Source organism: Hippocampus bargibanti, linkage group LG11, assembly GCF_051943395.1.
Source record: "Hippocampus bargibanti isolate YZ-2025 linkage group LG11, ASM5194339v1, whole genome shotgun sequence".
In the NCBI taxonomy this organism is placed as follows: Eukaryota; Metazoa; Chordata; class Actinopteri; order Syngnathiformes; family Syngnathidae; genus Hippocampus; species Hippocampus bargibanti.
In genome coordinates, this window is record NC_142744.1 from 3,670,879 (window position 1) to 3,685,002 (window position 14,124).

Genomic DNA, 14,124 nt, shown 5'->3' on the forward strand with positions numbered 1-14,124 from the left:
AGAAGATTAGATCCACCAGTCAAACCCGCTTCATTTTTTTTTCAGAACACACAAATAAAAATTATGAAAATTAGCAAGGCCACGCCCCTTCAAACACATTAAAAACATCCAAACAATACTATTGCAGTTTTAAACCTCATTTTCTTTATTTTTTTATAAATATATATATATATATATATATTATATATATATATATACATAAATAAGGAGGTACGTACATGTAAAAAGGAGGTACAGTGTTTTACTTCCGGGTTGAATGAACGCTGGCCCCAATGGCTGCCAGTGCTCAGTCGCAGAAAAAAACTGTTCTTATCCTGTGACTGTAAACTGTCCTTGAAAGTTTTGAAAGATGCTTAGAAAGGAAATGTATTATTATTATTATTATTATTATTATTATTATTATTATTAGTATTATTATTATTAGTAGTAGTAGTAGTAGTAGTAGTACTAGTACGTAAAAGCTTGGCTAAAACAAACCTCTGAAAATGGAGGACACTGATTCGCTGCAGCGACCCCTTGAAGGGAAAGCCGAAAGGAAATTATTATTATTATTATTATTATTATTATTATTATTATTATTATTGATTCGTAGTAACGGATTAAACAAGTTACAAGAGCACACCGGAAATCAAACACTCAGAACCCGGATGTTTGTTTGTTGCAACTTCCTGTTGTGTTGGTCTCCTTTCAAACCAGGAAGATGGATTTATTGTCTGAGAAATTGATTTTTAACACTTTACTTTGTGTATGTTTCATCGGTAAGTTGACGTCTGACTACTTTCATTTGGCGTACTTGATTGGTTTTCCTACGCCTGGGCTGTGTGTACGGAAACAAAACGGTTCGCCTGTTCCGACTTCTTTTGTGAGTTGGCTAGCTTTAGGCTAGGCTAGTAGCGACTTCTTCATAAAATTAGCTTTAATCTAAAATGCCACCTTCTTTGTACAAAGGAGGTTAGTGCTCACGTCGGTGTCTTGTAATTTTTTAGGTGGGGCAACATTTCAGTGCTTGATTGTCTTTAAAGAGAAATCGGAATTAGTACTACAATGGGCGACTGGTTTTCAGCGTGACTACTCGTGATTTTTCAATCGCCTGGAGCGCAATCACAGCCTCAATTGTACGATTTATGTAATGTTACTGAAATGACCATAAACTAAGACTAATGTTGTGAAGTTTGCGTTAAGTATCATTACACTAGGTCCGCAATTTGATTAGTTCGTAGTGATAATCTGAGAAAAAACGATGAATCTCTGTTACAATATTTCTTGTAAGAATCGCTTAAAGGACAACAGACACCATTTTTCGTTTCCTAACTGACATCAGAAAAACTTTCATAGCATCTAAAATACCCAAAACATGCAGGCTGATAGTTGTAGTCAAATGCAATTCACCAATAAAAATGACTTAAAGTGTCCCACAACTGGCCACAAAATGAGCTCGAAAACTGGGGATTTTCTGAAAGTCCTGCCCCCAGTTCGTGACGTCACGCCAGGCTAATCCTTCACAAACTGCCCTGCTCCAGAATCAAAACATTGGCTTCAGAGAGTTCAGATTCCGAGAAGATGCTTTCCTGTTACTCATCCAGTTATGATTATGATTCGAATAGTTCTGAAGAGGAAAGCATAAATGTTTGAAATCGATTAAAGAAGTCCTTCCGTATCAATTCGAGCCGTCTGGACTCCAATGTAGCGCCCAGAAAATGCACAAGCGCCGTTGGAAATGAGCTGATTTGTCTGCTGGGAATTTGTGTAAATTTACATTTTTTTTTTGCGTGTTAACGCAATTGGCTGCGACACACAATGATTCACCATCACGTTATTTATGTAGTTTTCCTTCTAATTTCGCCATCACCACGAATCAACATGATGTTTTCAGACCAAACAAAGTACCCAAAATGCATTGCGTGTTGCTTTCTCGGTCAGGGGCGTTCCAAATGTGACGTCATTAGGGAATCATCATCAACTCGAAAACAAGACTTTCTGAATATTCAGCGCGAGTCTTAAAATGTAAAATATAGCTATATGCGGTGGAATCTTTGTAAAATGCGCTCAGTAGAAGTCATTTGAAGTGATTTTACAAATTATGGACGCAACTTGTCCGGAGGTGTTGGTTGTCCTTTAATGCTTAATTGTCCTTTACAACGATTCTTGTTTTAGTTGCTGGCTCAACTTCAGTGGAAAAGAAAATTTACGTGCACCTCAACGACACTGTCCCCTGTGTGCGACTGCTCAACGCCACGCATCAGATTGGCTGCCAATGTGAGTAAAGCCGCCGGATGAATTAACGAGCGTGTTCTACTGGCATGTTAATAATACAGTGAGACCTCAACTTACGAACTTAATTGGTTCCCAGACAGAGTGTGTAAGGCGAAAAGTGTGTATCTAAAAAAAAAATTCCCATAGGAAACCATTAAAATGGGAATAATCCGTTCCCGGGTTTCCATAAAATATACTTTTCAACTAAATAAGCCTTAAAACTACACACAACATACCTTATTCTATGTATAATAAATCTGCTATTGTATTGTAATGAAAGAAATACACTGCATTGTATCATAAAGTCACTTTATTTGCATTTGTGAAGGTCATTGATGGCTTGATGGAATGGCGTTGGAGGTCGAAGGTCAAAGGGAATTGCTGTTTGGAAAGAGAGGCACATTACATGAGGAGTGTAATTAAAGAAATAAACTGTAATAAAAAGAAAAGTTTTATTGACCTTTTTGATGGTCGTTGATGGCTTATGGAAGGAGAGTCACCTTCCATAAGGACTGTTGCTAACTTAACCTCTGGTGCTGTTCGGTCGTGTGCTTCCGCCGAAGATCAGTCCGCCAGCCGTGGTGGGTGTGTATTATGAAAATAGTGCTTATTATAAGGTTTAATTTTCAGAACTTTGAAGTTTGCAAGACGAAAACTTTTTGTAAGTTGAGGTCTCACTGTACTTGAATTCATCCTCCACTAGCTTCCTTGTCTGGAGATGTGGGTGTGCTCCATGTGCTTGCGTCAGAAGAAAACTTAGACTATGTGCTGCGTACGGGTCTCCATCCTCCCTATATGGTTGTCCTGGAACAACGGCTCTTCACTAGGTATTTTTTTTTTTTTTTTTTTTTTTTTTACACACACGCAGAGACTTTTCTAAAATGTCTTCCATTGAATATTTTCTTTGCGTCCATGAGGTCCATCATGATGAAGCTGAACAACGGCTCCAGTAGGGTGGCGGGCGTCGCTGTCGTGGCACCAAACGCTAACCCGGTGGAGGGCTTCTCTCCACATCATGCATGTCCCAATGAAAATACAGGTGTTATTTTTTTTTCGGGGTCAATCAAAAATGTCTCCATAAACTCCAACTAGTCCAAAATTCCTCAGCCCAAATCATCAACGAAAACCCCCTCCTTTCACCACATCACTCCTGTCCTCCAGCAGCTCCACTGGCTCCCTGTTCAACTTTGTATCGATTTCAAGATACTTCTGTTTACATTAAAAGCCATCCATAACCTTGCCCCCCCCCTTTATCTCTCTGGCCTACTTCAAATCTCCGTTCCCTCTCGGGCCCTCAGATCCTCTTCCTCCCTCCACCTCTGTATGCCCTCTGCCTGTCTCACCACGGTGGGGTGCAGAGCTTTCAGCCGCTCCGCTCCCAAACTCTGGAACTCCATAACATTGACTCCCTTCCCACTTTCAAATCTCACCTCAAAACCCATCTGTTTAAACTTGCTTTCATGGTGTAGTTTAATCTGCTATTTTATTATTTATTGTTTTAGTTACGATTTTAGTGTGTTATGTATTGTTTTTATTGTAAAGTGTCCTTGGGTGTTCAGAAAGGCGCTTGTCAATTAAATGGATTATTATTATTATTTATTGTTTAGTTTCATTTTTATGTGACTCTTTTTATTCTTGTTACTTAGTGTGATATCCAATAAAAAAAAATATAACGAATGTCATCCTTGTCAGGCGTGTATTCCGAGAGCTACGACCCGGCCATGGCTCACTGCAGCGTGACGGTGTGGAATCCTCTGGGCAATGGTTTGTCCTATGAGGAATTTGACTTCCCCATTTTCTCCCTAAAGGATGACAACATAACACGCTTCATCCGGCAGGTCGGTGGTGAAAAATTCATTCCGTCAGTCGAGCAAGAACATTGGAATTTTGACCTTTTTTTTTGTCTCTGGCAGTGCTACTTTGATCATAACCGTGTGGTGAATGGCAGTTTCCCCCAATATCCACTCTGTGCCATGCAACTTTTCTCACACATGTCAGCCGTCACCAACACGGAAACCTGCATGAGGAGGAATGACATCAACTTTGGCATCACGCCGGGTAATTTGGTTTGAGTTCACTTGTGCTTTTTAAAGTTGTGGATAAAAGTATCCTGAAACATTTTTGGATTGGATTGGATTTATCTTTATTAGTCTCGCAATGAAGAAATTTACATTTCACAGCAGAAAAGTTATGAAAAGAAGTAGAAAACAAAATACATTAGCTGCTGGAAAGGCTGCCACTCTCGAGGTGCCATCTTGAAGTCAAAAGAACAAAAAAAAAACAAAAAGAACAATGTGAAAATATAATCAATGTAATAATAATAATAAGAATAATAATAAGAATACATTTCATTTATAAGCGCCTTTTAAAACTCTCATGGACACTTTACGGTCACGTAATTTTTTTTGTGTGCGGGCGAGCAGCGGCAGCCATTCGCGCCAGCGTTCACTCTACCCGGAAACAGTTTACCTTATCTTGAAGGGACAAGCTGAAAGGAAAAGTAGAAGACCATCTGAGAATTAGGTGTTTTGTTCATGATTCGAAAAATGCAAAAAGTACAATGATTATTTGAATGTTTTTTTCTTGTTTAATTGGAAATAGCATTCAATGTAGCCTCCATTGTACACGATCATTACAAAGCACAGCCACATCCCATAATTTAATCGTAACATCAATTCTCTTCCCACCTTCAAGTCCCATATCAAAACCCATGTATTTAAAATTACATTTTCTGTATTTTATTTAGAATAGTATTTTATAGTATTTTATTTATTGTATTGTATTTGTGATTGTATTTTATTTATTATATTACCTATGCTTGTCTGTGACTGTAAAGTGTCCTTGAGAGCTTAGAAAGGCGCTTAAAACGTAATGTATTATTATTATTATTATTATTATTATTTATTTGTTTGGTGAGAGACAAAATACCAAAGTCCAATTCTCAAAAAAAAATCACATGTACATTTAAAAACAAAGCTTAAAAACATTTTTTTTTTTTTTTTCATGCAGAATACGTTTGTGACCCACTTGGCGACTTCAACGTTTGGGCCACCAGCAAGCCGCTCAACAACACGGCCAAAGGGCACAAAATGTCAGAGAGCGTCATCATCGCAGCAACGCGGGTGTGTAACTCATCATTGTTTCATGATCATTTAGTAGAAAATTATGTTTTATGTGGAACTGGGAATGAATTATTCTAATTTTAATGGCTTTCTATGGGAAATTAATGTTTGGAAGATACACTTTTTGCCTTACACACACTTTCTGGGAACCAATTAAGTTTGTAAGCTGAGATATCACTGTATATATTTTTCAAAAGGCAGCACAACTTCTGTTGTACTTTATTGAGGCGTGTATCAATTGCCACTATTTTGATCATTAAAATGGGAAAAAAAATCACGATGGCTCTGATACGGCTGTCCCTTTTCCACTGCGCAGCTGGATAGCCGATCCTTCTTCTTCGACGTCGCTCCCGGAGCGCAGAGCGCCGCTTCGGGTTTCATCGCCTTGCTGGCGGCTGCCCACGCCTTACGCGACGTCACGCAGGAGGCGCCACCCAACCGCACCATCCTCTATGCCTTCTTCCAAGGGGTCAGTGTGTTGTTGTTGTTGTTCACATTCTTGTTTTGTTTTGTTTCCTCTTTAAAATCAACTAACACAATTTGTTATTTGACCTTGCAGGAAACCTTTGACTACATCGGCAGTTCCCGAATGGTTTATGACATGGAGAACAAGCTGTTTCTGGTGGACTTGGATAACGTTCACTCTGTACTGGAGGTCGGACAGGTGTGTTTGAACCAGTAGTTGGGTGATAAAATGAATGTAAAAGCTATTACCCTCAAATATCGGGGCCATCTGTACCCAAAAATCTGTTTCGTCATGGGCCACGTCATAGTTATGGTTCTCCTCAGAGGCCTTAGATGGACCCAAATAAACTTATTACATATACAGTCAAATCTCGGTTTTGGACCATAATCCGTTCCAGAAAGCTGTTTCCTAAACTGATTTGGCGCCATTTTGAAGTCAAAACCAAAAAGAACAAATAATGTGACAACAACACGAAAGACACAGTTTTCCACTTTAGCCCTACCCACTCTCGAGGACTCGCACACTGCAAGAATCCAAACAAGGGCGTGGAAAATCCTACTGGACCCTCCGCACCCTGCCCACCACATTTTCCAGCGGCTCCCCTCAGGCAGGCGCTACCGATCCATGCGCAGCCAATCCAGCAGACATTTAAACAGCTTATTCCCCCGTCGCCATTAACGCTCTAAACAGTAACCCAAACAGAACTGTATAGTGCCTCCATTTTTCTTATGATGATACTAGTGCAGCGTGTTTTACCGGAGACAAATTCTTTGTGTGTTCTACATAATTGGCAATAAAGATGATTCTGATCAAGACAAATTCTGAAATTCTGAACTAGGTGGGCTTACGTGCCAACTCACGACTGTGGCTCCACTCCGATCCCGTCTCAAGAAGAAACGCCAGCATTGACCAGGAGGTTTGTCGCTCCTCATTCTTATCTCCATATTTCCCGTCACACCTCATCAATTCTCATTTTTTTTTACTTTCTATGACAGGTGAAGACACTGATAGAAAACATCCAGTCGTCCGTGATGACTTTAAACGTATCGGCGAGCGAACCTAACGTATCACAGCCACTGCCGCCTTCGTCCTTCCAACGTTTCCTGCGATCGCGGCCCATCCCTGGCGTGGTGATCGCCGACCACCAGTCGTCTTTCAGTAACAGGTGAAAAAGTGGTGAATTTACCGTATTTATTAGAGTATAAAGCGCAAATTTTTCTACCTAAAAAAAGAACTCAAAGTTTGCGTGCGCGTTATATACGAGGCCTGGGAAAAAAAAAATCTCATACATTGGCTGATACTGATACATTGGCTTTCAAATGCTTTAGCTAACGAACTTTTCGCTTTACGAACGTTAAATTCGCGAGAATATAATCTTGGCATACAAACTATTTTTCGGGAAACACACCGATGGCCACAATGAGTGATGTGTCGTTAGCGAACAAGCCGGTTCTTGGGGCTCCTAAAAGGTAGCTGCAAATTTCAGCCGACTTTTTTTGGCCTCTATTCCCCGCCCCCAGTCTTCGGTTAAAGTCGCACGTGATTGGTCAAGATTCGTTGGTAGAAAGACAAGCAAGGAAACCGGCTATTAATGAAGTTTCTAGTGTGTCTTACCTGTTGCAATATCACAACTTCCAAGATATACAATCCAGAGCTCCTTGAGACACTTTATGCAAAAAGCTATCCATTCCATCAAGCCATCGCCGACCATCACAAAGGAAAATAAAACGACTTTATTATACATTAGTAGTTGAATCACTTCTGTTGATTTGGATTAACGAAAAGCAGATCGCAGGGGACAGTGTGAGTGAGGGTATTATCGCAGAGAAAGCACAGCAACTCCACTCGGATATCATCAAGAGGCAACCTGGAAGTTCGCCATTCATTGACAACTACCATCACAAAGGTAAATAAAACAACTTTATTATACAGTACAGTTTATTTTTTTAATTACAATACCGTACCACATTTATTATACATAAAATAATGTATATGTGTGTAGTTTTAAGGCTTATTTAGTTGAAAAATATGTTTAATGGGTACCTGGGAACGGATTATTCTCATTTTAATGGTTTCTTATGGGAAATTAATGTTTGGAATACACACTTCGCCTTACACACACTTTCTGGGAACCAATTAGGTTCGTAAGCCAAGGTATCACTGTATATATTTAATGCTTAATTCCTTCCAGGAGGGGGCAGTATTTCCATGGCTATTCTCCATAGTCGCGCTTTGTTCCGCCTTTGGCTATTGTTAAGGTGCCCTTCGGTTTCGATTCTCGGAAAGACCCGGATCACGCGTATTCCTTTTTTTTAATTGCTCCTTTCTTTTCCTTTCCTCGCCTCGCCCACACTGAAACGTGAGTCAAGCATAGTTTCGATTTAAAGTTATTCATATTTTAATTGATATACGTTACATTGTCAATAAATGATTTTTATCATGGACGCGTGTGTTGTCACTTACACTGTTTGGTCTGAGCCGAGAAAAAGTAAAACATTTTATACAGATTTTATTATTATATATATTATATATATTTCATAACACATACTCAATGTCTCCTTTGCAGGTTTTACGAGAGCATGTATGATAACGCAGAATACATGCGCGTCTCGTACCCGCAGAACATGACCCAAGAAGAGCAGCTGCAGTTTGTCACAGAAACGGCCAAGGTCTACCACGGTGCTGTCAAAAAATTTTTTAAAGGTCCATTTACCACAATGTACTCGTGTTGTCGTTTAGGCTCTGACCGAGGTTGCCACCATGCTGGCTCGATCTTTGTACAAGCAAGCGGGAGGTGACCAATCACAGCTCAGCGGCATCTACGTCGACGCCCAAATAGTAAGGAGTTTTTCCTTTGGTTGTACTCTCTCAGGTTTTTGCAACACGGGTTTTTTGTTTCTGTCCCTCAGGTGACTCAGATGCTTTATTCATTCCTGATTCGGTCAAATAACAGCTGGATGCAGCAGATGGTACCAAGTGACCTTGCCGGACACCTGAGTGAGTTGTCGGAATATCAGTCGGTATTCGTGCATTGAGTTTAGGAGACTTTTCCGTGCATCGTGATTTAGTTATACAATTTGGATTTTTGTGGGACACTTTTGGAGAGGAGGCGATTCTGAAATAAATGCCCAATATCAGAATCAGAATCAGAATCAGAATCATCTTTATTGCCAAGTATGTAGAACACACAAGGAATTTGTTTCCGGTAGAACACGCTGCACTAGTATCGTTGTCAAAAAAACTGCTAAGTGGCACTATACATTTCCATTTTGGCTACTGTTGAAAGAGTTCAAAGAGTTAATGGCTTGGGGGAAGAAGCTGTTTAAATGTCTGCTGGATTTGGTGCGCATGGATCGGTAGCGCCTGCCTGAGGGGAGTAGCTGGAAAAGGTGGTGGGCAGGGTGCGGAGGGTCAAGTAGGATTTTCCGCGCCCTAGTTTGGATTCTTGCAGTGTGCAAGTCCTCGAGAGTGGGTAGGGCGGTGCCAATGATTTTTTCCGCCGTCCTAACTGTCCGTTGAAGTCGGATTTTGTCCATTTTTGTGGCGGCCCCGAACCAAACAGTGATGGAAGAACACAGGATATAGTAACTAATTAATCCACAATATTAGAAAATAAAATATTTTAGACCATACAGTGAGACCTCAACTTACGAACTTAATTGGTTCCCAGACAGAGTGTCCAAGGCGAAAAGTGTGTATCTCAAAAAAAAAATTCCCATAGGAAACCATTAAAATGGGAATAATCCGTTCCCGGGTTTCCATAAAATATACTTTTCAACTAAATAAGCCTTAAAACTACACACAACATACCTTAATCTATGTATAATAAACGTGCTATTGTATTGCAATGAAAGAAATACACTGCATTGTATCACAAAGTCACTTTATTTACATTTGTGATGGTCATTTATGGCTTCATGGAATGGCGTTGGAGGTCGAAGGTCAAACGGAATTGCTGTTTGGAAAGAGAGGCACATTACATGAGGACTGTAGTTAAAGAAATAAACTGTGCGGTAAAATAAAGTTTCATTTACCTTTTTGATGGTCGTTGATGGGTAATGGAAGGAGAGTCACCTTCCATAAGGACTGTTGGTGCTGTTCGGTCGTGTGCTTCCGCCGAAGATCACTCCGCCAGCCGTGGTGGGTGTGTATTATGAAAATAGTGTTTATTATAAGGTTTAATTTTCATAAATTTGACGTTTGTAAGACGAAAAGTTTGTAAGTTAAGGTGTTTGTAAGTTGAGGTCTCACTGTACTTGAATTCATTCAAACTCGTGTTTTGCCACAAGCCACATTGTACTTACGGTTTCCTCTCGGGGGGCCGTGATTAATTTGGGGAAACCATTAGAATATTTCATCTCCTCCACATTAGACATATAAATTGATTAACTGGTGGTTAATAGAAATTTATATCGAAAACCAATTTATTTAAATTGTTTTAAAATTTTGTGGGGGCCGCAAATTTTGGATTTTTCCTTTTGTTTCCGATTTTTTTTTTCCCCATATCTTTTTTCAGAAACGTGTTTTGGTTTGTAAATTATTGAATTAACTCATTCGCTGCCATTCCCCAATTTATTCGGAAATTGAAAAGGGTGACGTGGAGCGCCATTTCCGAATTTGTTTCGTTTTTTTGTTGTTGTTTTTTTTGCACCAGGGTTCCAGTAAAGCACTGGTCTGACCTCTGGCAATGTTTTTCCCTTCCACAAAGGGGCAGCATTTGCCTTTTGTCCATAGTAGCGCTTTCTTCCAGCTTCAGCTGTTGTTAAAGCGCTATGTACTGCATTTGTCTTTTGTACAGCCGCCCTCATTTCAAGCTCATATAACTCCGCACCCATATAATTTAGGATTTTTTTTCTGATGAAAGAAGAGAGTCTAAGGTTTCTTTAAGGCCGGTGCGCCTAATATGTGAAGTCATATTGAGCCACAACAGGTCTCACAACTACTGTCAGCAGACACCGACTCCAGTGCTGCCCTCATTTGAAGCTCATATAACTCCAGATCCATATAATTTAGGAATTAACTCTTTTTTTCTGATGAAAAAAGAGAGTCTAAGGTTTCTTAATGCTGAATTGAATGTTTTTGTAGTCCTAAAACACAATATTTTCTGGGTCCTACAATTTAAGTGAAAATGACAAAAACCCTGGCACTGGAGTGGACACATTTTTGCACACCGTCTGGCAGTGAATGAGTTAATGACTAATTTTCAAATCTGACGTCAAAAATAAGGGCTGTTATTGTGGTTTACATGGGACAATTTGAAATTTGGGTTAGGACTTTAGCAAGAATCATGACATTTCAGAAGTTTGATTTGCTTTTGTGGGCCGAATAAAATGATGTGGCGGACCAGATTTGGCCCCCGTGGCCTTGACTTTGACACCTGTGTTTTAGACTATTTAAAAAAAAAAAAACACTTATGTCCATCAAGTCCTCTTTAACAATTCAGTAAAGTTTTTAAAAAAAAACGATTTTTATTGCGTGGTTCAGAGAACACGGCCACAAACTTCTACGTGGGGGTGGTGCTGCAGTCCAGCGAGCCCACATACCTGGTACAACACCTGCTGGCCAACCTGACCGGCAACGTGGTCAACGTCACCCAGCAAGACTGCCAGAACCAGCGGATGCAAGAAAGCGATACCATGAGCAAACACGTGAGTGGTCGTCAAACAGATTAACAGCGCTCGCCTCCTGTCAAAAGCGTCACGAGTTTCATTCCTTTCATCAGATGTACACATACACGTGGGTTCAAGGTGTCCTGCCGTCCAACGCCACCGTCCGAATGGGCTACTGCGTCCGCTCCACCGTGCACCTCTCGAAGGCGCTGTCACCCGCCTTTGACCTGCGAGAGTTCACCTCCACTGACTACTCCACCTGGACAGAATCTCGCTGGAAGACCATCAAGGGTCGGATCTTTCTGGTGGCCAGTCACGAGCTGGAGGTCGGAACGTACTTGATACACTCACAATGCCAATGTGTTATATCGACGCTCCCCTACTTACGAACGTTCGAGTTACGACCGACGGTACATACGAACATTTTTGTAGTAACATATGTCGTCTTCTCTTCGGTTGTACATATCTTTATAGAGCATATGTTTTATGAAATGTTTATTTTTCAGTACAAACCAATACAGGTTATTTTTACAAGCCTTAAGCATACTTATATAAAACTTACATTTGCTTTCACGGGCCGAATAAAATGATGTGGCGGGCCAGATTTGGCCCACGGGCCTTGAATTTGACACCTGTACACTAGGTAGTGTGTGTCAGTATGCAATTTCATCATGTTGCTGGATTTTATAGTGGCGATAAATGACCACAGAGTTATCCCATAATGCATTGCACCAACACAGAAAAGCAAAGCAACATGGGTGGGCTTTAATACATTATTTTCCAGTGATGAGAAGGTTTCTTCAGTCGCCATCTGTACTTCTTTGAAGGTATCGGACGTTTCGCTTCTTATCCATGAGGCTTCGTCAGCGACCTAAAATCTTCTTTCTGGTAGAGTTGGCCCTATATATATTATAACTAAGCCTATCTTGCCTAAGAAGATTGTTGTAGGAACGATCCAAATTGAACATCACCCCACCTTGGCGATTTAGTGAAGGGTTTTGCTATTTCATGAAAATAGCTTATTTTACTCCCCTTTTAAACCATCTATTTTCTTTCGTTAAGATTTTAATCTCATTGTTATCAAATAGGTTGTTGCTAGCTTTTAGGTGCCTATGTTCTGCAGATTGAGGCCCACTGATAGTATCCCTGCGATGTTGATAGTCTTTTTTTTTTGAGAATGTGTTTAGTCTCACCAATGTATTACTCTTTACAATTTCATTTTTTTTTTACAATCTATTGAATAAACTACATTACTTTGTTTTTTTTGTTGAAAAACAAACTAATGATCCAGATTTGGCCCCCGTGCCTTGACTTGGACGCCAACGCTGTCACCTAACAGCACTCTTGCATTTTTTTTTCCACCTCCCTGCTTTAAATCCACTTTCCACTTCCCAGATGGTGACTCTGGGTGTGGGTGTCGGCGTGCTGCTCACTTCCCTGCTGCTCACCTACGTGATCAGCTCCAAAGCGGACATCCTCTTCAGCTCCCAGAGGGAGCCCACCAACGCCACCTACTGATTACAAGTACTACAACTACTTCTACTATGACTACATTTACCTGGCTGCCGACCAAGACCGTGTCGATTCAATCCAAATCGCACAAGCAGGTAAAACGCCCCTCTTGAAGGTTGTTTTAGACCTCAAAATGGAGGCTGAGTGTCTCCAAAAAAAAATACGTCTGGTCAGGTACCAGCAGCAAGCCTCGAAAAAGGATGTTCATAGTTCTTTTAAATTAATGTTCTTGCTTCTTATTTTGATTTGTACGAGCAATGACAAGTATGTGTTGGTATCGACGGTTGACTGCGTTTGTGTACGTGAGCGATGATAAAACGAGTGAGTGTGCGTGAAAGCGATTGTCCCGTGCAATAGTGTAATCTTTGTTGTAAATAATTGTAATTACCGTCATTGATAAACCACTTTTCTCTCGAGTCACGTTGAACAAGAAGATTTCATTGGTGATGCATTGGTGATGTAAAGCTGGAACGATGTGTTTTGCACTGTTTACTTCCATTTAGGTTGGACTTTTTTTTTCCTTTGGTTGTAGAGTCATAATTACACAATTGTTGACGTCAACGGCGGGAACCTTTAACCTGCCGTGATACCTTGGTGACAAAATAAATGCTGCTTTTACACTTTGTACTTTCTTCAATGTATAAATGACACAAACTAAAAGTAATTGAGTATCGACGACTGTTATAGGGCATATTTGAAGGACAACCGACGCCTCTACTGAGCGTATTTTACAAAGATTCCATCGCATATAGCTATATTTTACGTTTTAAGACTCGCGCTGAATATTCAGGAAGTCTTGTTTTCGAGTTGGTGCCGATTCCTGAAGTGACATCACGTCAGGAACGCCCCTGACTGAGAAAGCGTCCCACAATGCATTTTGGGTACTTTGTTTGGTCTGAAAACATCGTGTTGATCCGTGTTGATGGCGAAATCAGAAGGAAAAGACATAAATAACGCGATGGTGAATCGTTGTATGTTGCACCAAGACTACTACAGTAAAGTCTCGTTATATCGATATCGGATATATCGATAGTCCCGGTTATATCGATACTATTTCTATGCACGCACGGAGAAAATAACATGCAAACAGGGTCGGATATATCGATAGTCCCGGTTATATCGATATTTTTTCGGACTCCCTTGAATATCGATATAACGAGAC

At 40.4% G+C, this 14,124-nt stretch overlaps 1 protein-coding gene across 1 annotated transcript; it reads left to right on the top strand.

Annotated features, from left to right (window-relative positions):
* The first annotated feature begins 648 nt into the window (after positions 1–648).
* On the top strand, positions 649–13,582 carry ncstn (nicastrin). The gene is made up of 17 exons (XM_089008879.1): positions 649–758; positions 2,155–2,256; positions 2,957–3,080; positions 3,171–3,292; positions 3,946–4,091; positions 4,167–4,311; positions 5,263–5,375; positions 5,692–5,844; positions 5,935–6,039; positions 6,680–6,757; positions 6,837–7,006; positions 8,408–8,510; positions 8,581–8,679; positions 8,751–8,838; positions 11,326–11,489; positions 11,564–11,776; positions 12,846–13,582. The coding sequence occupies exons 1-17, from the start codon at positions 701–703 to the stop codon at positions 12,966–12,968; spliced, it is 2,106 nt and encodes a 701-aa protein (XP_088865005.1). The 5' UTR covers positions 649–700; the 3' UTR covers positions 12,969–13,582.
* Positions 13,583–14,124: the final 542 nt, after the last annotated feature.

Bases quoted from the DNA above. Each gene is read 5' to 3' on its own strand.
- ncstn (XM_089008879.1), top strand. From the start codon at position 701: ATGGATTTATTGTCTGAGAAATTGATTTTTAACACTTTACTTTGTGTA. The intron at 6,758-6,836 runs GTTTGTCGCTCC...TTTCTATGACAG, and splicing joins ACGCCAGCATTGACCAGGAG to GTGAAGACACTGATAGAAAA. The intron at 8,680-8,750 runs GTAAGGAGTTTT...TCTGTCCCTCAG, and splicing joins TCTACGTCGACGCCCAAATA to GTGACTCAGATGCTTTATTC.